Source organism: Narcine bancroftii, chromosome 4 (assembly GCF_036971445.1).
Source record: "Narcine bancroftii isolate sNarBan1 chromosome 4, sNarBan1.hap1, whole genome shotgun sequence".
NCBI lineage: Eukaryota > Metazoa > Chordata > Chondrichthyes > Torpediniformes > Narcinidae > Narcine > Narcine bancroftii.
Window position 1 is genome coordinate 72,862,897 of NC_091472.1, and position 19,646 is coordinate 72,882,542.

The 19,646-nt window shown below is 39.8% G+C and overlaps 1 protein-coding gene across 2 annotated transcripts in view; it reads left to right on the plus strand.

Moving 5' to 3' along the window:
* Nucleotides 1-19,646, plus strand: part of LOC138760682 (rho guanine nucleotide exchange factor TIAM2) — a 314,168-nt gene that overhangs the window by 162,277 nt on the left and 132,245 nt on the right. For both annotated transcript variants that reach the window (XM_069931610.1, XM_069931609.1), the window contains one exon: nucleotides 17,243-18,463. In XM_069931610.1, the coding sequence (XP_069787711.1) occupies nucleotides 17,249-18,463 (1,215 nt within the window). In that variant the 5' untranslated portion in view covers nucleotides 17,243-17,248. The remainder of the gene's footprint in view (nucleotides 1-17,242; nucleotides 18,464-19,646) is intronic.

The window sequence follows — 19,646 nt, forward strand, 5'->3', positions numbered from 1 at the left end:
TTGTATAAATATATATGCTTTAAGGACACAAAGTCAGTCAATGAGTGGCTAAAAGGTACCCGCTGTGCATTAATAACATGGCACCTGTGTCCCTATTAATATGCTAGTGCATTTGTTCCTGTGGGATTATTGGCTACATGAGAGGATCCATCCCTTTCAGATTTTCTTTTGATCTCAAACTTAATGCAACAACAAAGCAAATTAAATAATTCTCCAATTCCTCAATTGCCACCATTGCATTGCAGGTGGAATAATCAGGTTGATTTTGTAATAAGTTTATATACTGCTGCCAGTAAGTAGTTTGGGGTTTAAATTTCCATGATTACTTTACAAACTCAATTCATGGTAGTTAATTTACAGACGGGTGATGGACTTGCAGTACACTTACCTCAACCTCCTGACTGCGGTCTCAGCTGCTGAAGTGGAAGGAAGCCTTGAGAGAAGCTAGGTCTCCAGATGAGGAAGGGAGTAAAGGCAGAAAAAAGAAATGAGGCTAAATACGGTACTACAACGTGCTTTTTGCTGTTGGAAAGATAAGGCATGAGAGATGACTGTCTGCTTTGCTTTCTTAATTTCAGGATGGACTTCCTTGGAAGGTAAAAGAAAGAAAGGAATGCTGGAGAAACAGAAAGATTACCTATAGTATTGAATCAGAATTTATGATCATGAGCATGTCAAAAAATTGATTGTTTTGTCACAGCATTACAGGCGCAAAACTTGCTACAAATCACATTTTAAAAATAAATAAATTAGTGCAAAAGAACGGAAAGTGGGATTGTGTCTGTGGTTCATTGTTCATTCAGAAATCTGATGCCAGACGAGAACAAGCTGTTTTTGTGTTGCAGGGTGTTAGTCTTCAGGCTTCTGTACTTCCTTCCTAATCATAGCTGTGTGAAGAGGGTATGGTGTGGGTGGGTGAGGGTCTTCGATGTTAGAGGCTGCTTTGTTAAGACACCACCGCTTGTAGATGTCCTCATTGGAGTTAAGACTGGTGCCCATGATGGTGCTGACTGAGTTCACAACTCTGTAGCATTTTCCTGTCCTGTGCATTGGCTTGTGCAACCAGTCAGAATGCTCTCCACTGTGCACCTGTAGAAATTTGCAAGAGTCTTTGATGTAGCAAATCTCCTCATGATGTTTAGCCCCTAGTGAGGCCCTAGCACAGATTTTTAGAGATGTTGACACCTAGGAATTTGTAGTTCTTTATCCTTTCCACTGCTGATCCCTTGATGAGAACTAGTTTGTGTTCTCCTGGTTTTCACCCTCACGAAGTCCCAAGCAGTTCCTTAGTTTTGCAAACGTCGAGTGCAAGGTTGTAGTAACACCACTCAACTAACCGATCTATCTCCCTCCTGTATCCTTCCTCTATGCCATCTGTGATTCTGCCAACGACCGTGGCATCATCAGCAAATGTGTTGATAACATTGGAATTGGGCCTAGTCACACAGTCACGGGTGTAGAGCAAGTAGAGTAGTGGGCTAAGTATGAATCCTTAAGGCGAACTTGTGTTGATTGTCAGTGAGGAGGAGATGTTGTTTCCAATTCGTATTGACTGTGGTCTTCCAACGAAGAAGTCAAAGATCCAGTTGCAGAGGGGGGGTGTAGAGGCCCAGGTTTTAAAGCTTGTTGACCAGTACTAAAGGTATGAAGGTGTTGAAAGGTGAGCTGAAAGCTAATATGTATTTAGGCAGATGAGAGGCAATTTTGCAACCAATTTTTGTGTCACTTGGAATGCTGTTTGCTGGCATTAATGAGAATGCATCTTAATCAAGAATGATTTCTACCAGCTTAATTAGAGTGAACAAAAGTTTAATTGCATCTTTTAGCAGTTTAGCATTGCACAAAGCATATTCCATCAATTCACTTCACACTACTTACCAATACAAATAAGAAACAAAAAATGCACCATGTAGTCCTGCAAACTGGCTCAACCATTCAGTTAAGTTGTGGCCTCAAGGAGCAACTTCCTGCCCATCCATGTTGTTCAGCCAGACATGTATTAATTTATTCAACAAACAACCCTCAGAGACTCAGAATTCCATGACTTTATGGAACTCAATGCAAAAGAAATGTTCCCTCAACTCGGATACAAGTGGCTGATTCTTTGTCCCAAGGTTATTCCAGCTGGAGGAAACTTTTTGTCAATCCCTTAAAATCTGTGTTTCAAGAAACCAGTTCACGTATGGCTATTAGTGTGCCACAAAATTTGGTTTGTGGTAAAATATATTTTGTCATAATTCACTGTTAGAAAATGGATTTAAGGAATTGCAAATTACTTAGTTAGCTATTTATACAAATGCATAATATCTATGGGAATAAACTTCATAAAAAGCTTCTACAAGTAGATGCCAATAAGCATTTTCATTTATACCGAACATTTTAAGATGCTTGGATGACCTTGAGAAAATGTGACAGCTGCTGGTTAGTCAGGAATTAATAACTGCCTGGATACCAAGAGAATTTCCATGCTCTTCAATGTTGTCACATTTGCATTAATCGGAGAGCAAGTGAAATCATGATTAAAATCTGTTCTGCCCAACTGCTTATTGCTCTGTACTACATTGAGATGTCAGCCAAAATTGTGTGTTCAAATCTTTGGATGTACTTTGAAGTCAGAACATCTAATGTGGACCTAATGCATCTGAATGAATTCTATAATTCTGGTGAAATCAATTTTGGGTAACAATATTTCTGGCTTTGGAAAATCTCCAGTGTATTGATGAGAGTTAATAATTTGAATTCAATAACTTAAATAGTCATTGCAGTTCTAAGGACTACCACTAGAATATTATTAGGTACCGGTTGTGTTTTGAATAGGTATGACATCTTTATTAAAGATGTATGTACTGGTATATTTTTCTTACCTATTGCGTGACCAGAAACGAGGAGTAAAATAAAAGTTTATTTTGTATGCCAGTTTATCAATTACATATTTAAAGTTGAGCAATTCTTCTGAGATTGCAGAAAAAGATGAGGATTTGCAGGGAATGTGATCAGGAATCTAGTTCAGAATTATTGTGATGGGGACGATTTAAGGTGTACTTTATGCAAAAGATGACATCCTTAGCAGTTTCCACCAAGACCACCCACAAATTGGAGGAAAAACGCTTTGTCCGGGAACTCTCCAGCCAGATGGCAGTAATGTTGACTTTTCTGGTCAATCTGCCCCAATTTATTTCCCAAAAACATATCTATATCCTGTCACACTGTTAACCTGCTCTCCTTTTCCCCCTCCCCCCTTCCCTTTCCTTCACCTAGCTATCCCTCCCTCCACCACCTATCACCTCCAGCCTTTGCGACCACCTACTCTTTTGTTCGGATGCCTGCGAACATTTTTCCATACCTTGATGAAGGGCTCAAGCCCGAAATGTCAGTTAGGTATTTTTACCTTTGATATATACTGCTTGACCTGCTGAGTTTCTCCAGCTTTGTGTTTTTGCTTCAACCATGGTGTCTGCAGATTGTCGGGTTTTAGTTTTTCCACCCATAATTGCAATGTAGCTGAGCATATATTTTGGTTTAAAATGACAGAGTTGTGGGTAGGTTGATAATGTATGGGTGAAACTCCAAATGCAATGCTTTGCCACCAGAATATTCTTCATGATGGGGCAAAAGTTCATCGAGTTTGTGACCACTAATGATCCTGAATTGGTGCAGTCATTATTTAGTGGTGGTCTGCCCTCTTCTGGTGAACTTCTTTAATGGTGTACTGCAGTTTCACACAGATGAGGTGCAAATTTTGAATATTCATTGTTGGAATGGCACGTGAAATATTCATTATCCATGTGACATTAATTGCAAAAGATTGGTAATACTGTGGGAAATTAATCACACAAAATCAACGTAAACTAATTGCCTTTTTCTTTTAAGGAGGCAGGAATCATAATTCTAACAACAGAACATTATGAAGGAAAAGCAATAATTTTTAGAAACTAAGCCAAGAGAAAATAACTTTTAGCATGCCATTTTTGCCTTTAAACTTCATCTTGAAATTGACAAAATTTTAAATCTGCTTATTGAACACATTTGCTATTGCATTGAGTTTTTCCATTTTTAAAAATTCACACTGGTTTGTCTATTTTTGGAGAGGTTGATCACAATCTGCACATGTACAATGGTTGCATTTTATTAATTGTCTTGGCTGGTCTGCCTTTATTTTCTGTAACATGCACAACAATTCATCCATTGATGCATATAGTGAAGAATAATCCTTACCATCTGCTGGAATGTATCTTCACTAGTGAAGTATGCAGAGGCACTAAGATTTGTTGGAGAATAACAGGAATTGTTTGGAACAGAGAGAAAGGGAAGATGTCCAAAATCTGGAAGTTTGCCCCAACTCTGCCCCATGAGTCTGCTACCAATGTGAGGGTTAGTACCATATCACAAACAAAACAGCCGTTGTGGAAGGAAAGAGGTTCTGGGCTCAGGCAGCAAAACTACACATTGTATGTTCAGTGGGATCCCACCAATCCTTAGTTATCCTCTCTTGGCTCCTGCTCTTAGTGAAATTCTGCTATTCCACCACCAAAGCCTGTGCCTCCCCAATCCCCCCACCCTCTCAATATTTTATATTTTATCTCGAACAGTACTTATTCTCTCCTCTGTTTCACCACATTCCAATAACAACAATCTTTTGCATACTGTTTTGACTTGGATAACAGGCTCCACAGTGCCACCATCTGGTCTGAGACAGTTAATCACCAGAACAATCTTCATTTTGGTTCCCCTGCCTGACCATAATAAATGATTAATAATATCAGGGCATAGGAGCTAGAATAGGGTATTTGACCATTCATGACTGCTCTGCCATTCTTCAGAATTATTGGAAATCTTGTATATTAATGCAGTTTTCTTGCACTTTCCCTTCATCATTCTCTTTTTAAATGAACTTGATGAGTGAGCCCACAACCATCTGGGTAGTGAATAACAAAATTTCATTGCCTTCTGGATGAAGAGCCCTCATCTTACTTAGTGGGTTATGCCTTATTCTGAGACTAGGGTCTCTGTGTCTTTAGATTTCTCCCTGAAGAAATGTCTTCCACATTTCCAACATATTACACTCTGTAAAAGGTGGAGAGGGAGTATTGAGAAACAATAATCCCATGCACTGGAGCACAGAAAATCCAGTATCAATGGCATAAGCAGTGTTCTACCACACAAAACCTCCACCGATCACTAGAAGACCCCATTGTTCATGCATGTCCTTATTAGTCAGCTGGAAAATGTTAGCAGTCCCACATCAGCAGGCAAATTCATTCCCATCCATCCCACGAGTCTTCCAAATGGCCATTCTTGTGTATGGTTGTCCACTGGTTCGACAATTGTAACTCAGACAAGACATATACTGGAGGCCTGGGAACAACATTTCCCACTCATCTGTGTTAAGGTTGTGCTGGTGATTGGCTGTGATAGCAATATCATTCGGGGAAGGGGCTTTCTTCGGCATCACTGCTGTCCAGTCCACCCAGCAGTATTTGACAATGCTTTAAACATTGGGACCCACACTTTTTATTCTCGTAACCTACATTATTCTTCATTCTTGTCCTTAATTTGTCATAAGATTTCAGATGCTGAATGGTGCATTGAATGTGATAGAACCTTGTCTTTGATTAGCTATGTGCAACGTCATTGGAGTTGCTGTCAGCCAAAGATTAAATTGTTTTGCATAGCTTGCAAAATATGTCAAGATCACCAATTTGTATCCAGGATTGTCAGGCAACCGAGAATTATATACAATGGAATGAAGGTTTGAACGTATTCACCAATGTGGCAAGATGTGGGCTAGAATCACAAGCCAGAAGGGAACCATTCAGCTCTGTGTCCATGCATGCAAGCTCTCTGCCAGAGCAATCCACTAGTTCCTTCTCTGCAGAGTTATCCAGCACAGAAACTGGCCTCTTTGTCCATCAAGTTCATGCCAACCATCAACCAACATAACTTTCCACATTTTTACCTCCGCCCCCTGCATCTATTTTCAAGGCCAACCTGGATTCTGTTGCCAGAAATTAAATGAATGTCCTTATTCTAAAAATTGGCTTAATTTTGTTTGGTAAATTACTCTTCAAAGTCTTAAAATGCATTCAGAAACTCCATTTTGTAAAATAAAAGCTGCCAGGTTTAAAAAAAAATGTACATAGAAATGGCTTATCAAGTTTATTTAGAATCTAAATAAAGTTTCACTTCAATATACAAATGAACAACTTTTTGGCTAAGAACCACACCTTTGTTTGAGACTGAGACAGCGATTTTCCTTCTATTTTTAAAAGCTTGTCTATTGAAGGTTTGAGTTTGTGGAAATGAGTTCGACCTACAGGGATACAAATTACTTTTGAACTTAAAATACAGAACAGCTTAAGTCACTAAACCGCTGTTCATTTAGGATTCTGACAGCTTTCCTGGTTGAGCTCTTGTGGTAATTCTGGAATGCAGGGTCATACAACAGCCTAGTCATATGAGTATTCCCTGAGGCCTGTGAGACATTATGGCAAGCTGTCTTGGGGAATCATTCGAAGAGAATGATGGAAAGCCACTATGGTTGGCCTGCATTTTCTCTCTCTATTTCTCTACCAATGGAAAAAGTTGAACACATTGGGGTGTAACTAATGAAAATACATTCAGTGTCGAAAGTATTTCCAACATGTAACAGTTGAACTGTGAGCAATATATTCCTCACAAGTGCAGCAGCACCAGACTTGGAATCACTTTTAGACCTTGGAAGTTGAGTGTCAGCTTTTGAAAAACAAGGATTCACATTTGGGGTAAGGACTAATACTGAAATATATCTCAAAAGGATAATTTTAATCTTTGTTCAGCTATCTAGTATTTCTTGTCTTAGTTTAAGATAGTATAGTAAGACTCATTGACTCTTAAAAGTCCAAGTCATTATTAGTCTTTGATGGATAATGTATCTTTAATAATTCTGTGCCCTCCACATATATTTTAAATGCTTAATCCAGATTGACAGCTCCTGAAGTGATTGAACTGAGTACACATGCAAAACAGATTGTTCCCTTGAGAGATTTCTCAATGCAAGTTCCAATTTGTTTTTTAAAAAATTTACAACCCTTTGGAAATCCCTTTTGCAATTGCCAATTTCTAACTCATTTGAAGCCAGTTTAACAATTAGAGACTTTTTGATCTCAAATATGCAAGGTAATTCTGCTCTTACCCACATCTAACTAGTTACAAAGAAGTGAACGAGGTACAGTTGTTAGTCTTCTTGGACAGCCCCTCGCATGCTTTTCTTTTGAGTGCCTATCAGTTGCAGCTGATCTTGGGCTGCAGATTCCCTTGGACCTCAGGAATGGTCTCTTGCCCATTGGTCTGTGGTTTCAATGCAGTCAAATTGTTGAGATCGGATACAATTGACCTTAACTGCAAAACTTGAGTGGGAGTTATTTTGGGGGCATTGGTCAGAACTGCAGTAGTTTTTTCTCATTTACATCCAGTGGATATTTTCCTTCCTCAACTAGAAAGAATAGTTTTAGATTTTGGCCTCGCGTTGTGTTTGCAGGAGAATGATGAATTGCGGCTGCATACACTTTGATGCTGGTAGATGTGTTCCTGACAGAAAGGGGTACCCCCATCTTCGAAGGGGCATCCCAATCTTCAAAGGGGCACCCCCATCTTCAAAGGGGCACCCCCATCTTCGAAGGTACAAGGTAAGTGTATGATCAAATAGTTTACTTAATATAGCAATCAGCTCTGGGAAGGCTGAATCTCTGGTTCAGCAACAGCTGGAGGATGTGATACTGGACAATACCATGACATTCTCTTGCATCATAGACCATTGATGAGATACATGTATGACTCCTTTGCTAGATTGTCTTCATTCATCATTTAAATCAATGGTTCTCAACCTTTTTCTTTCCACTCACACACCACTTTAAGTTTTCCCTATGCCATGGGTGCTCTGTGATTGCTTAAGGTGGTATGTGGGTGGAAAGAAAAAGTTTTGAAAAATACTGTTTTAATCGTACCAAATTGACTCGTTATGTGCATGGTTTCGTAACTCCAAAGAAAATGGGCCAATGACAATTTTCTCAAGCAAAATATTTCAGTAACAATTGGGTCTAGAATAGTGATTCTCAACCTTCCCTTCCCACTCACGTACCATCTTAAGCAATCCCTTACCAATCACATGGAATAGGGATTACTTAAAGTGGTATGTGAGTGGAAAGAAAAAGGTTGAGGACCGCTGATTTAGATTGAGTGATCAATAAGGTAACGCTATAAAAATCACAACAAGGTCGTTCCTTGGAGTGAAATAGTGCTCAGACACAGTTGAGAGACACCTTGCTTGGACACATAGATGTGTGCATTACCCAAATTACTTAAAAAGATGCCTCATATTAATGATTTGGATTATGGAATGAATGGTTTTGTAGCCAAATTTTGCAGATAACACCAAGATAGGTGGCGGAGCAGGTAGTGTTGAAGAAACCATAAAGTTGCAGAAGACTGGGCAAAATTATGACAGATGAGATATAACATTGAGAAATGTACAGTTCTACGTTTTGGCAGTGGAAATAAACAGACAGGATACTATTTGGATGGGGTAAAAATTCAAACCTCAGACGTACAAAGGGACCTGGACATCCTTGTGCAGGGAAACCTGTAAGTTAATGAGCAGGTGGGATTAGTAGTGAATGCTATGTTGGTATTTATTGCAAGAGGAATAGTGTATAAGGGTAAAGAGGTGTTCATGAGCTTTTATGGGGCAATGGTGAGGCCTCATTTGGAGTACTGTGTGCAGAGGAGATTTAGTAGCATGATTCCTGGAATGCAAGGGCTAACATATGAGAAACATATGGCAGCTCTTGGATTGTATTTGTTGGATTATAGAAGAATGAGAGGGGATCTCTTAGATACATTTCGAATTTTGAAACGTTTTTACTGAGTGGATGCGGACAAGATGTTTCCCTTCATGGGTGAATCAAGGACAAGGGGTCACAGTCTTAAAATTAGAAGTTATCCATTTAAAACAGATGAGGAAGAACTTTTATAGTCAGAGGGTCATGGATCTGTGGATCTCACTGCCGCATACAGCAGTGGAGGCCAGATCACTGGGAGAATTTAAACATGAAATTGTTAAGTATCTACTTAGTAAGGGTATCAAGGGATATGGGGAAAAGGCTGGAAATTGGAACTAGGTGTGAGCATAATTCAGATTAGTGTAGAGTCATGGAACAGACTTGATGGGCCAAGAGGCCGGGTTCTGGTTCTTTATCTTGTGATCTTGTGAATTTTATTTGGAACAAGAGGCCAATCAGCCCATTCACTCCAGGATGGCTCTGAGACCATCACTGTGTTGAGTTAGTTTTCAAGAGAGGTCAGATCATGTATAACTAATCCATATAGAAATAACTCAATATGGGAGACATCCACAGATTAAATAGTTCTCAAGTTTTCAGATTCTTCAGTCAGGAGTCTCACTTAATATTCACATGGGTTTGAACGACTAAAACAGCATTGAATTCAGATTCTTTCTCAAACAAGAGAGATAACTTTTGTTAATTCAGAGCTGGGAGTGGGAAAGAGAGCACAGATGGTCAAAGGAGAAAGAGTGGGAAGATGGTCAGGGGGTTGGATTGGACCCTTAGTGGGATGTTAAACCTAGATTCATTTGTTGATTGGAGGGTGACATCATTGGGTCAGGGGTCAATACTAAAGGAGTGAAGGCATGCAATAGAAACCAACTGAATGGGATTCCTGTACATGGCTGGGATGCAGTCAAAGATGGCACTGTAAAATCACATAGGTCCTAAGTGCCCAATGACTTTGAGCAATGTCACCTTCCCTCACATGTCACATTCCCTCTTCTTCTTTTTCTTTGGCTTGGCTTCGCGGACGAAGATTTATGGAGGGGTATGTCCACGTCTGCTGCAGGCTCGTTGGTGACTGACAAGTCTGATGCGGGACAGGCAGGCACGGTTGCAGCGGTTGCAAGGGAAAATTGGTTGGTTGGGGTTGGGTGTTAGGTTTTTCCTCCTTTGTCTTTTGTCAGTGAGGTGGGCTCTGTGGTCTTCTTCAAAGGAGGTTGCAGCCCGCCGAACTGTGAGGCACCAAGATGCACGGTTGAAGGCGATATCAGCCCACTGGCGGTGGTCAATGTGGCAGGCACCATGAGATTTCTTTAAGCAGTCCTTGTACCTCTTCTTTGGTGCACCTCTGTCTCGGTGGCCAGTGGAGAGCTTGCCATAGAACATGATCTTGGGGAGGCGATGGTCCTCCATTCTGGAGACATGACCCACCCAGCTCAGTTGGGTCTTCAGCAGCATGGATTCGATGCTTGCGGACTCTGCCAGCTCGAGTACTTCGATGTTGGTGATGAAGTCATTCCAATGAATGTTGAGGATGGAGCGGAGACAGCGCTGATGGAAGCGTTCTAGGAGCCGTGGGTGATGCTGGTAGAGGACCCATGATTCGGAGCCGAACAGGAGTGTGGGTATGACAATGGCTCTGTACACGCTGATCTTTCTGTGTTTCTTCAGGTGGTTGTTTTTCCAGACTCTTTTGTGTAGTCTTCCAAAGGCGCTATTTGCCTTGGCGAGTCTGTTGTCTATCTCTTTGTCGATCCTTGCATCAGATGAAATGGTGCAGCCGAGGTAGGTAAACTGGTTGACCATTTTGAGTTCTGTGTGCCCGATGGAGATGTGGGGGGGCTGGTAGTCATGGTGGAGGACCTCACCATGACGACTAAAACAGCATTGAATTCAGATGGCTGATGGAGGACCTCAGTTTTCTTCAGGCTGACTTCCAGGCCAAACATTTTGGCAGTTTCCGCAAAACAGGATATCATGCGCTGGAGAGCTGGTTCTGAATGGACAACAAAAGCGGCATCGTCTGCAAAGAGTAGTTCACGGACAAGTTGCTCTTGTGTCTTGGTGTGAGCTTGCAGGCGCCTCAGATTGAAGAGACTGCCATCCGTGCGGTACTGGTACCATTCCCTAATGTATGGAAAACAGTATCATTTTATTTGTGTTGATCCTTGACTGGAAGTGAATGATGAAGTGAATTAAATCAGAAATTTTGTTCTCTCTTGGAAATGGGCAAAAGCAGTGTGCAATGTATAGAACCTGTTCTAGAACCTGGTCTATTGGATATGTTGATTACTGTTAGGAATTTGGTATATTTCTTTGAAATGTTGAATTTGATATAGATTCATCTTGTGTAAACTGGCTGATTTCTGCATTTCTTGAGGGCTGACCTGTTGGTATCAACATTAAAGTTGGAAATTCAAATGCTTAGAAACACGACCTGAATCAGGGCACTTGTGTGGCAATTGTGCAATGTATACTTTCCCGTGCTATTTATGGATAACTCTTAAAGGTTGTGTGTTTAGAGAATCAGCAGATTCGATACACTTTCTTCCTATTATTTTGTGTTATCACAACTTTGGGCAGAATGGTGAGTGCAGAGGTCAACACAATGCATTTATAGCGACAGTGGCATGCATTCAAATCTGGCGCTGTCTGTAACAAGTTTGTATGTCCTCTCCGTGTCTGCATGGGTTTCTTCCAGGTTTTCACCCAAGCTTCCAAAAATATATGGGGTTTGTAGGTTGATTGGTGTATTTGGGTGGCACAGGATCATGTGCCAGAAGGGCCTGTTATCGTGCTGTGTATCCAGAATTATTTCAATATCTTTGACTTATTTGACACAAAGAGACTATGAACCATATTCCCCTTCAGGAAAGGCTGCTGAAGTACACAGAAGTTTTAGAATTAAAGTACTCTTGCCTGCATACCTTAGCACACCAATAAAATTCAATTTTGGTTGCTGTATGGAACTATTGTGAAAAATTGTGCTTTAAGTGGGAGTTTTTAAAAATTATACATAAATATCAACAGCAGTGTCTTGAAGGAGCTTGTTAGAAATTTGATGCATTTTTTCTCTTTGCAAAAAATGACATAATTGCTCCACAGGATTATGGAATGGTAAGTTTGCCATAACTATTACAGTTGTATGTGGAAAACAGATACCAGCAGTGAAATACCTGGTATCTGGCTCCTACAGGGATTGGTAGATACTAATAAAGATAAAGACTCTTACTTTAAGAGAGTTGCCCTAATGGTGAGCGACATCAACCAGCTCTTCATTCTGGGTGATGCCATTTTATTCAAATGCAACTTTATTCAAACAGCTGCTACAAGCAAAACACGACCAAGGGATTCTGCTGGCTGAATATTTGCTCCCATCTTCACCAAGGGGTTATGTGTTACTTCAGAGAACATTTACTTCTGCTTAAAGCTTTATTTCCATTTCTATTTATTATCTATCTTAATGTTTATTTATTTGTTATCCTCTTTTTTGCCAGTTGCTTGAATTCCAGATAACAGGGATTTTACTGTATAAGTTTTAATGTGCCCTTTAACTCTATCAAGAGTACTGCAAGGCCTCCTACCTCTTCTCCCGGTGCTTGCAGTGCCGAGGACCCTAGATAGTCAGGTTATTTATCGCTTAATGGGAGTGGGGTTTATCCTAGGTGAAGCCAATCTTTTCTTATTATTCTTTCTCTTTTTCTTATTTCTTTTTTTCTTGCGGTGAGAGGGTTACTCTTATTTTGTTCTTATTTGTCTCTATTATCTTTCTGTTATCATTTTATCCCTTTGGTTCGAGGTGAACATTGAATTTGCAATTTTTTGTAGTGTTATTGTAATTTTTTCTTATAATAACATCAACATGTGGATTGATATTTATGCTTTTGTTAATATTATGGATATTGATGCTTTTCTTTTTGATTATTCTTCATTTTGACTGCATGTTGATTGAAAATTCTCAAAATAAAATATTCAAAAAAAAAGTACTGTAAGGCCCCTATAATTAGGTTGCACAGAAACGAAAGACAAGTGAAAAATCTCTTTTGTAAATAGCCTTGTGAGATGTAATGCAGAATTTAAAATTTTGTTTAACTATGCTGTTGTCGCATGCACATCCAAATGATGCAGTTTTTAAATAAAATTAAATTGAAATTTGTACAAAGAATTCATGTGCATGTTTGTGTGTGCTTTTTACATATGTACACACACACACTTCAATTATCTGAAATGGTCGGAACGTGGCCTATGTCAGAAAAAGTTTTTTTCAGAGAACTGGTCATTTTTTTAAAAACAGCCCAGTAGCAACAGCAAATCACTTGTATTAATGTTTAAACAACAACAAGGGAAAGCTTTTTAAGCATTAAAATAATGTTTAATTCTCACCCAAAAAAAATCCTGGCTGCTGCCAATCGCTGAGACCTCCCAAACTTAGCCAATCCCCGACATGAACCTAACGCCACTGCTGATGCCTGGGGAGGCTTCCCAGGCTGGTGGAATATTCACTGGTGAGTCAGTGAGCTCCTGTCTCCCTGGTCATCAGAGCTCCCGATGCTGTAGACCCAATTCCGAATCCTCCCCTAGGCCTACCATGGAGTCCAGTGTGTGTGCAGTAGTAGGCCGAGGGGAGAGTTTAGTGTAGGTGTCATGGAGCTCTGCGGTGCCAGGGAGGAAGGAGGGAAGGGGTGAGGGAGGGAAAGCCATGGAGCCTGAAATCCCGCTCCTCCCCAGGAGGCCGCTCTCTCTCTTTCCTTGATGACGCTGGGACAAGAGATGCTTCCCACTGTTTGCAGCTGGGAGACAGTGGCATGCAGTTTGAAAGGGAGAATTGGAGAGAAAAGTCAATAGGGGAAGGTAAAGAAGAAATGGAAAGAGAGGGGGGAAGGGAGTTAGCTGAAATGAGGACAATCGGTGTTCTAATTTCATGTCGAATGAATTTTTTTTCAACATTTGAGGTCAGTTCTGCTCTGAAAAGAATTCTGATTTGTTTTGGATACACTTTTTTTCCCCTCTATAAAGCTGAGACATTGAAAACTCACCAGATATAATGCACCTTTATGCTGTTCATACCTTTTAATTTTACTGACTTCCAAGGTCTGCCAGCTGCATATTACACTGACCTTCTGTTTGAGCTAGAAGTCTTGCTTTTCGTTCAAAGAGGATGTTTGCAAGCTCACCAGTTACAGACAGTATATAAGACAAGTAGTTGTCATGTACTGTACTTCTCGAGGCCTTGGTGACTGTTTTATAGACCTTTCGTAGCCTGTGATTTAATTCTGCAAGTATATATTTCTTGCAGGCAAAATATAATTTTAAACTGTCAATCATCCTCATTTGAATCCTCATTTGGATGGTTTTGAGAGGGAGAGTTGGAGAGAAAGTCAATAGAGGAAGGTAAAGAAGAAATGGAAAGAGAAAGGGGAGGGAGTTACCTAAAACGAGGACAATCGTCGTTCTAATTTCATGCCAGGTGAATTTTTTTCAAACTGTGAGGTCGGTTCAGCTCTGAAAAATTTTTGGATAAATGAGGCTTTCTGATTGTTTCGGACATCCTTGTTTATCTGAAATTTTTTGAAGGTGAACAGATGTCACTTCCAGGTCCAAAATAATTTTGGATAATAAGAGTTAAACTGTATCTGCCCTGAGGTTTTTGTAATTTTTTTCAGTTAATGTCTTATGTAGTGATTAAATGCATGAATGGGCAGGCCTCTTCTTTCCTTTTCTATTAATTGCAAAGAGCAAAATTTGGTTTATTCTGCACTTGAGATCAGCGAATCTCATTTAGGGAATCAAGGATGCCAATTCAAACAATGAAATGTTTTAAAACCATTAAAAACATTTTTGAGATTTTGCACTATGGCGTGCAAGCTCATACTGATTTCAGAGTGTGCAATATTAGTCAGGTGGGAATTTATGTAGGCCATAGAGCGTAATTAATAAAGGGCTCAGCTTAAAACATTACTATTTTCCTTTCTCTCTCTCTCCCCCTCCCCACTAATGCTGCCTGACTTGATAAAAAGTTGCATCAATTTTTGTTGGATTCTGAGGAAAAGGATATTTGGGGTGATGAAGCTTTAAACATATGAGACCTGAGCCCAACCTGGCTCAAGGCTGTTACCTTTGGCTGCAAGAGGAGGTAGGGCAAGGAGGTGAGCTACCAAACTACTCCCAGATGTTCCTGTTTCCAGGTTTAATCCTGGCTAGGAGAGTTTCTCAGGCCTGATAGATGCCTGGCATGTGACTGCTGTACTAAAAAAAGGGAGTTTTTTTTTCATGGGTGTTTTTACTGTTATGGGCCCAGAAGACCACAAAATCCAGCAGCAATAGAAATTCACGAAGACAAATGGATACTTAAACAAAAGTTGTTTTTAATTTTCTTTAAACATAAAAACAAGATCAAACTTTAACTTATTACCATTAATTTAACCTCTTAACCCCCTTCTAATTCTAAGCGCATGTGTATATAATGTATATAAGTTGAGAAAAGTTCTTTGATTCACAGTCCAATCTCACTTCTCACTCCTCCAAGTTATAACAATTATGAATTTTCACCAAACTCTGCTGTTTAAAAGTAGTTGGTTACCGCTCAGGAAGGTTCTTGTTGGTTTCTGAGAGAGCTTTGTTGCTCGTTGGACACCACAAACTGATTCCCTCCAATCAGCCACTTAAGTGTCTTGCCGAAGAAACTTGCCCCATAAGGGTTTTCCAAATGATAACCTCTTCTTCCTCCATGTCACCACTGAATTCCTTTTTGTTTCCCCTATTTCAGGTGAAACACTCTAGCCAGCCATATACTCTTGTATGGATCAGAAGGTTTTTCAACAGGCTGAACTCAGAACTCACAACCTATCTTCAAAATGGGGTTTCAACAAGCTGCCAGCTTGTCATGACTGGAGAAACCAGTTCCCTCTCTCCTCTCTGCAAAACCACATGACCTTCTTAGAACAGCAGATTGTGACCAGATAGATTGTGGCACCGGATCCAAACTTCTGAGTCCATTCATCTGTGGCTTTCAAAACAATAATCCATTACTCCACAGGAAGTCCAATTGACACCTAGTTGTGAAGTCTCCATAGGCATTCTTCCAAAGTTTTTGCAAAGGCACTCAGAGCCTGGACTATCTGGCTTGAGCAGAGCTCTGGCATTTTAAATGAGATCTATTTTGTTTAGTGTTTGTTTGTGACCTACACTACTCCCACAATCTGTCTCCTTCAAAAAGGAGACAGATATAATCTGTCACAGTATTGAATGGGAGATAGATGTGCACATGAATTATTGGAAGTGATCGTACAGGTACACCATGATATTAGGAAGTCAAATTGCCCTTTATTGCAAGAGTATTAGATGAGAGACCACTGGCTCCATTTATCAAGGCCCTGGTGAGACCACTCCTAGAGCATTGTGTACACTTCCTGCACCCTGCTGTGGGTAGGATACATGTACGTGATTGAGGAATGCAGAGAATTTGCATGTAATGGCACAAATACTGATTTTTCAAATTTTGGGTACCTCACCTCCCAACTGCCATCTGGTTCCAAGGTTTCCACCTCAACCTCACCTATTTTTTTTTCCATCTCCCCTCCCCTATCCCAATGGTCTCGCAATCCATTTTCCCTAACATCTCTCCCACTTTCTGTTCTATAGCCTATTACCTCTTGGCTCCTCCACAATTTATTTCTCATATACAAAATTTTACAGGGGCCCTTTTTTAACTCGATATGGGGCCCTGATTTGAAATGTGCATCTACCCATGGATGCTGCCTATCCTGCTGAGTTCTTGCAGTTCATTGTTTGTTTATTGCAAGACCCATTGTCCTGTTGAGGCTTTTAATGAAGATCTGAAAAGGTGTACAGTGGATCCTCTGACAAAAGATGTCACGTTTTTGTTCCTTAAATCAACACAATTTAAATAGGCAGTTCTGTTGTAAATGTTCAAGTAGAAATTTATTGTCAGAGTGTATAACTGACAATTGTATGTGAAAGAACTTTCAAAAACAATGTTGAAAAAGCATTTTGTCACAGTGTAGATATCAAGATTTATAATGGATATATTTAAACTATTTGCAGTAGTTCAGTTGAGCTCAAGTTGTAGACTGATGAAATGCAAAGAAAGCTAATCTATAAAATTGTACACAATCTTGTGTCCTTTTGATGGATGTTTTTAAGAATGGCCTTTTCATTTATTTGCGTTATTTCTGATGAAAAGCTTATTCATTATTCATTGATCTCAAATAACAATTTTACTGTACAAATCTGAATTTATTGTAACAACAAAACAATATCATGGAATTCAGAAGTTATTTAAAGATGTTTCAAAACTGCATTTGTAGGAGGTGGTGAAAACAAATCAGGCTGCATTGATTCTAGTTGCTGTTTGTTTCTTTTAAGCTTAATTTTGTCACTTTTTCCCTTTTTTTCAGTGCAAGATGGGCAATTCAGACAGCCAATATAACCTGCAGGGAACGAAAGGCAGCAACACTGAGGGGAAGCCAACACCTATTAGCAGACAAAAGACCTGTGCCCTCAAAATTCGAAGTGTCCATGTTAAGGATGAAAAATCTCATTCTTCTTCTGGTTGGGGTCATGGTGGCAATAGCATAAGTTACAAAGCAAGATCATTGGGCAGAAACTGCCTTTCCCAGCATAAAAGTAACCAGCGTTTCTCACTCAATGCTGCTTCACGTCAATGTGAAACTTTAGTGTTGGGCAGCAGCAATGCTTATGGTCGATGCCATCCCAATCACATGTGTAAACATGATTTCATCAATGAATCCAAATTATTATCTGGGAACAATTTTCCTTGCATTCTTGACAAAACAGATCAGAATAAAACTCTGGAGTACAATGGCTCTGTCTTAAATGGGCATGGGTTACCTCAAACTGCAATCCAATCAAAGAAAATAGAAGGTGAATGCAGTCCAAAGGTTCTCATCAAAACACTGGGAAGATTTGATGGCAGTTTAAGGGTGGAGTTTCACAGTGGAGCTGGCAATAGTAGTGGCAAACCAACCTGTGAGGAATCCCCAGGGCCAGTTCAACTGCTGAGGTACTCTACTGCAATGGAATTGGAGCCTAGTAAGCAAAATGAGATTCAGATTGATGCCAGTAAAGAATATGTTGCAGACCAGTGTCTTCTACTTGATGAGGAGAGATTAAAATCAAGCAAGGGTAGCTCAGCAAGCTCTGAATATTCATGGTTGGAATCGCACTGGGGGCACCATGCATATACGAATGATTTTGATAACACGTACACAAGTACAAAAGGTACAAGTAATCAAGAAAGCATCTTACCAAATGATGAGCAACCCTTCCGAAAGTCGTCTCTCTTTTCTCTTCAAGCAATGTATAATGATGCAGGGGTAGATCATTGTGTACCCACAGGAAATGAATACTCAGTCCATAATAGAACCACTGCAACTTCAAACACCAATAAATTGTTTGAGAGTGACTTCTCTAAATGCATGAATGTGCCCTCTGATGAGGAGGACAGAGGGCCTGTGCAGTATTCCTCATATACACTCCCCTGTCGAAAGCCCAAACACCTTTCTGAGGATGGTTCTTCACGAGCTGCTTTAAAAAGTCGAATGCGGCGCTTGAGTGCATGGACTGGTAGCCTTACAAGAAAGAAAAGAAAACTACAGGTAAGGACCATTTTTATTTGATGGCAGCCTTGAGATGCCACTTTCAGGTTAGCCAAATAACATCACATTAGGTGTTGGAAGAGCTATGTTTTTGAAGGCAAAGTTTCAAGGTAGAATTAGACCTATTTAGTGATACATAAAACAGCCCTTCAGTTGTGGTAACAAAGTTATTTAAATGTCAGGGATAATGTTATTGTCCCAATTAACAAAAGACTAACTGCACTCCCTAGATTAACCTGTGGCCCTCCTTTTCTCCTCATGTTTTTATGATCATTGTGGCTTTAATTCATTTTGAAACAACCTTAAGGAAGAAAATTGCTGTTCAAATATTTGCTTGCCTTTTATTGCATTGGTTCTCCTCTGTCCATGGGAAAAAAATAAATTGTATGAAAGAAGTACTTTTTTTCTGAAATTTACTCCAAATGTTTTTTTTCTTTGAATTCAATGGCTAAAATCTAAAATTTGACATCAAGAAATGTATTGTTGGAACTCACAACTGTCTTACCTCACTGATGGAATTTGTTTATGGCTATCCACTACCAGGGTTGTGAGAAAGTTTAAAAAGAAAACAATTTTTGGAAACCTGAAGCCTATTTATGTATAATGTATATTCCATATACAGTGCTATATCCTTCATGATATTGTTATTTGTATATAGTGATGTAAGCACTATGTTTACGGTGTGAAAGTTAAGAACAGGTGCGGCAGTTTCCTTCCACTTTCCAAAGATGTATTGGTTGATAATTGGATACTGTAAATCACCCTTGGTTGGATAGGTGGCAGGAGAATTGGATTGGAGGTGATAGCACAAAAGAAAGAATAGGTCATAGAGAAACAAGTGGTAGATGGGATTGCTTTGAGAGTTGGCATAGGCTCAGTGGGCTCCTTTTGTCGTGAATAAATACTGTGAGGTTCTGCTTCCTGTTGATGCTGTGGTGAATGTCTATTAGCACTCTACAGCGCAAGATCTACTCCAAGCACATTACACTTCTTGTAGATCCTTCATAATGTATTTGGTTTCACAAACTGTCATTAATTGTCAATTGCCAAGTCAGCTGTAAAGTGAAACATTATCCCCTCAGGATAAGGATGTGTTCTCCAAGTGATCCGAAAGCCTTGACTTGCATGAGAATTTCCATGACTGGATAAAGTGCACTTATATAGGCAAAATGCTGAGACTCTT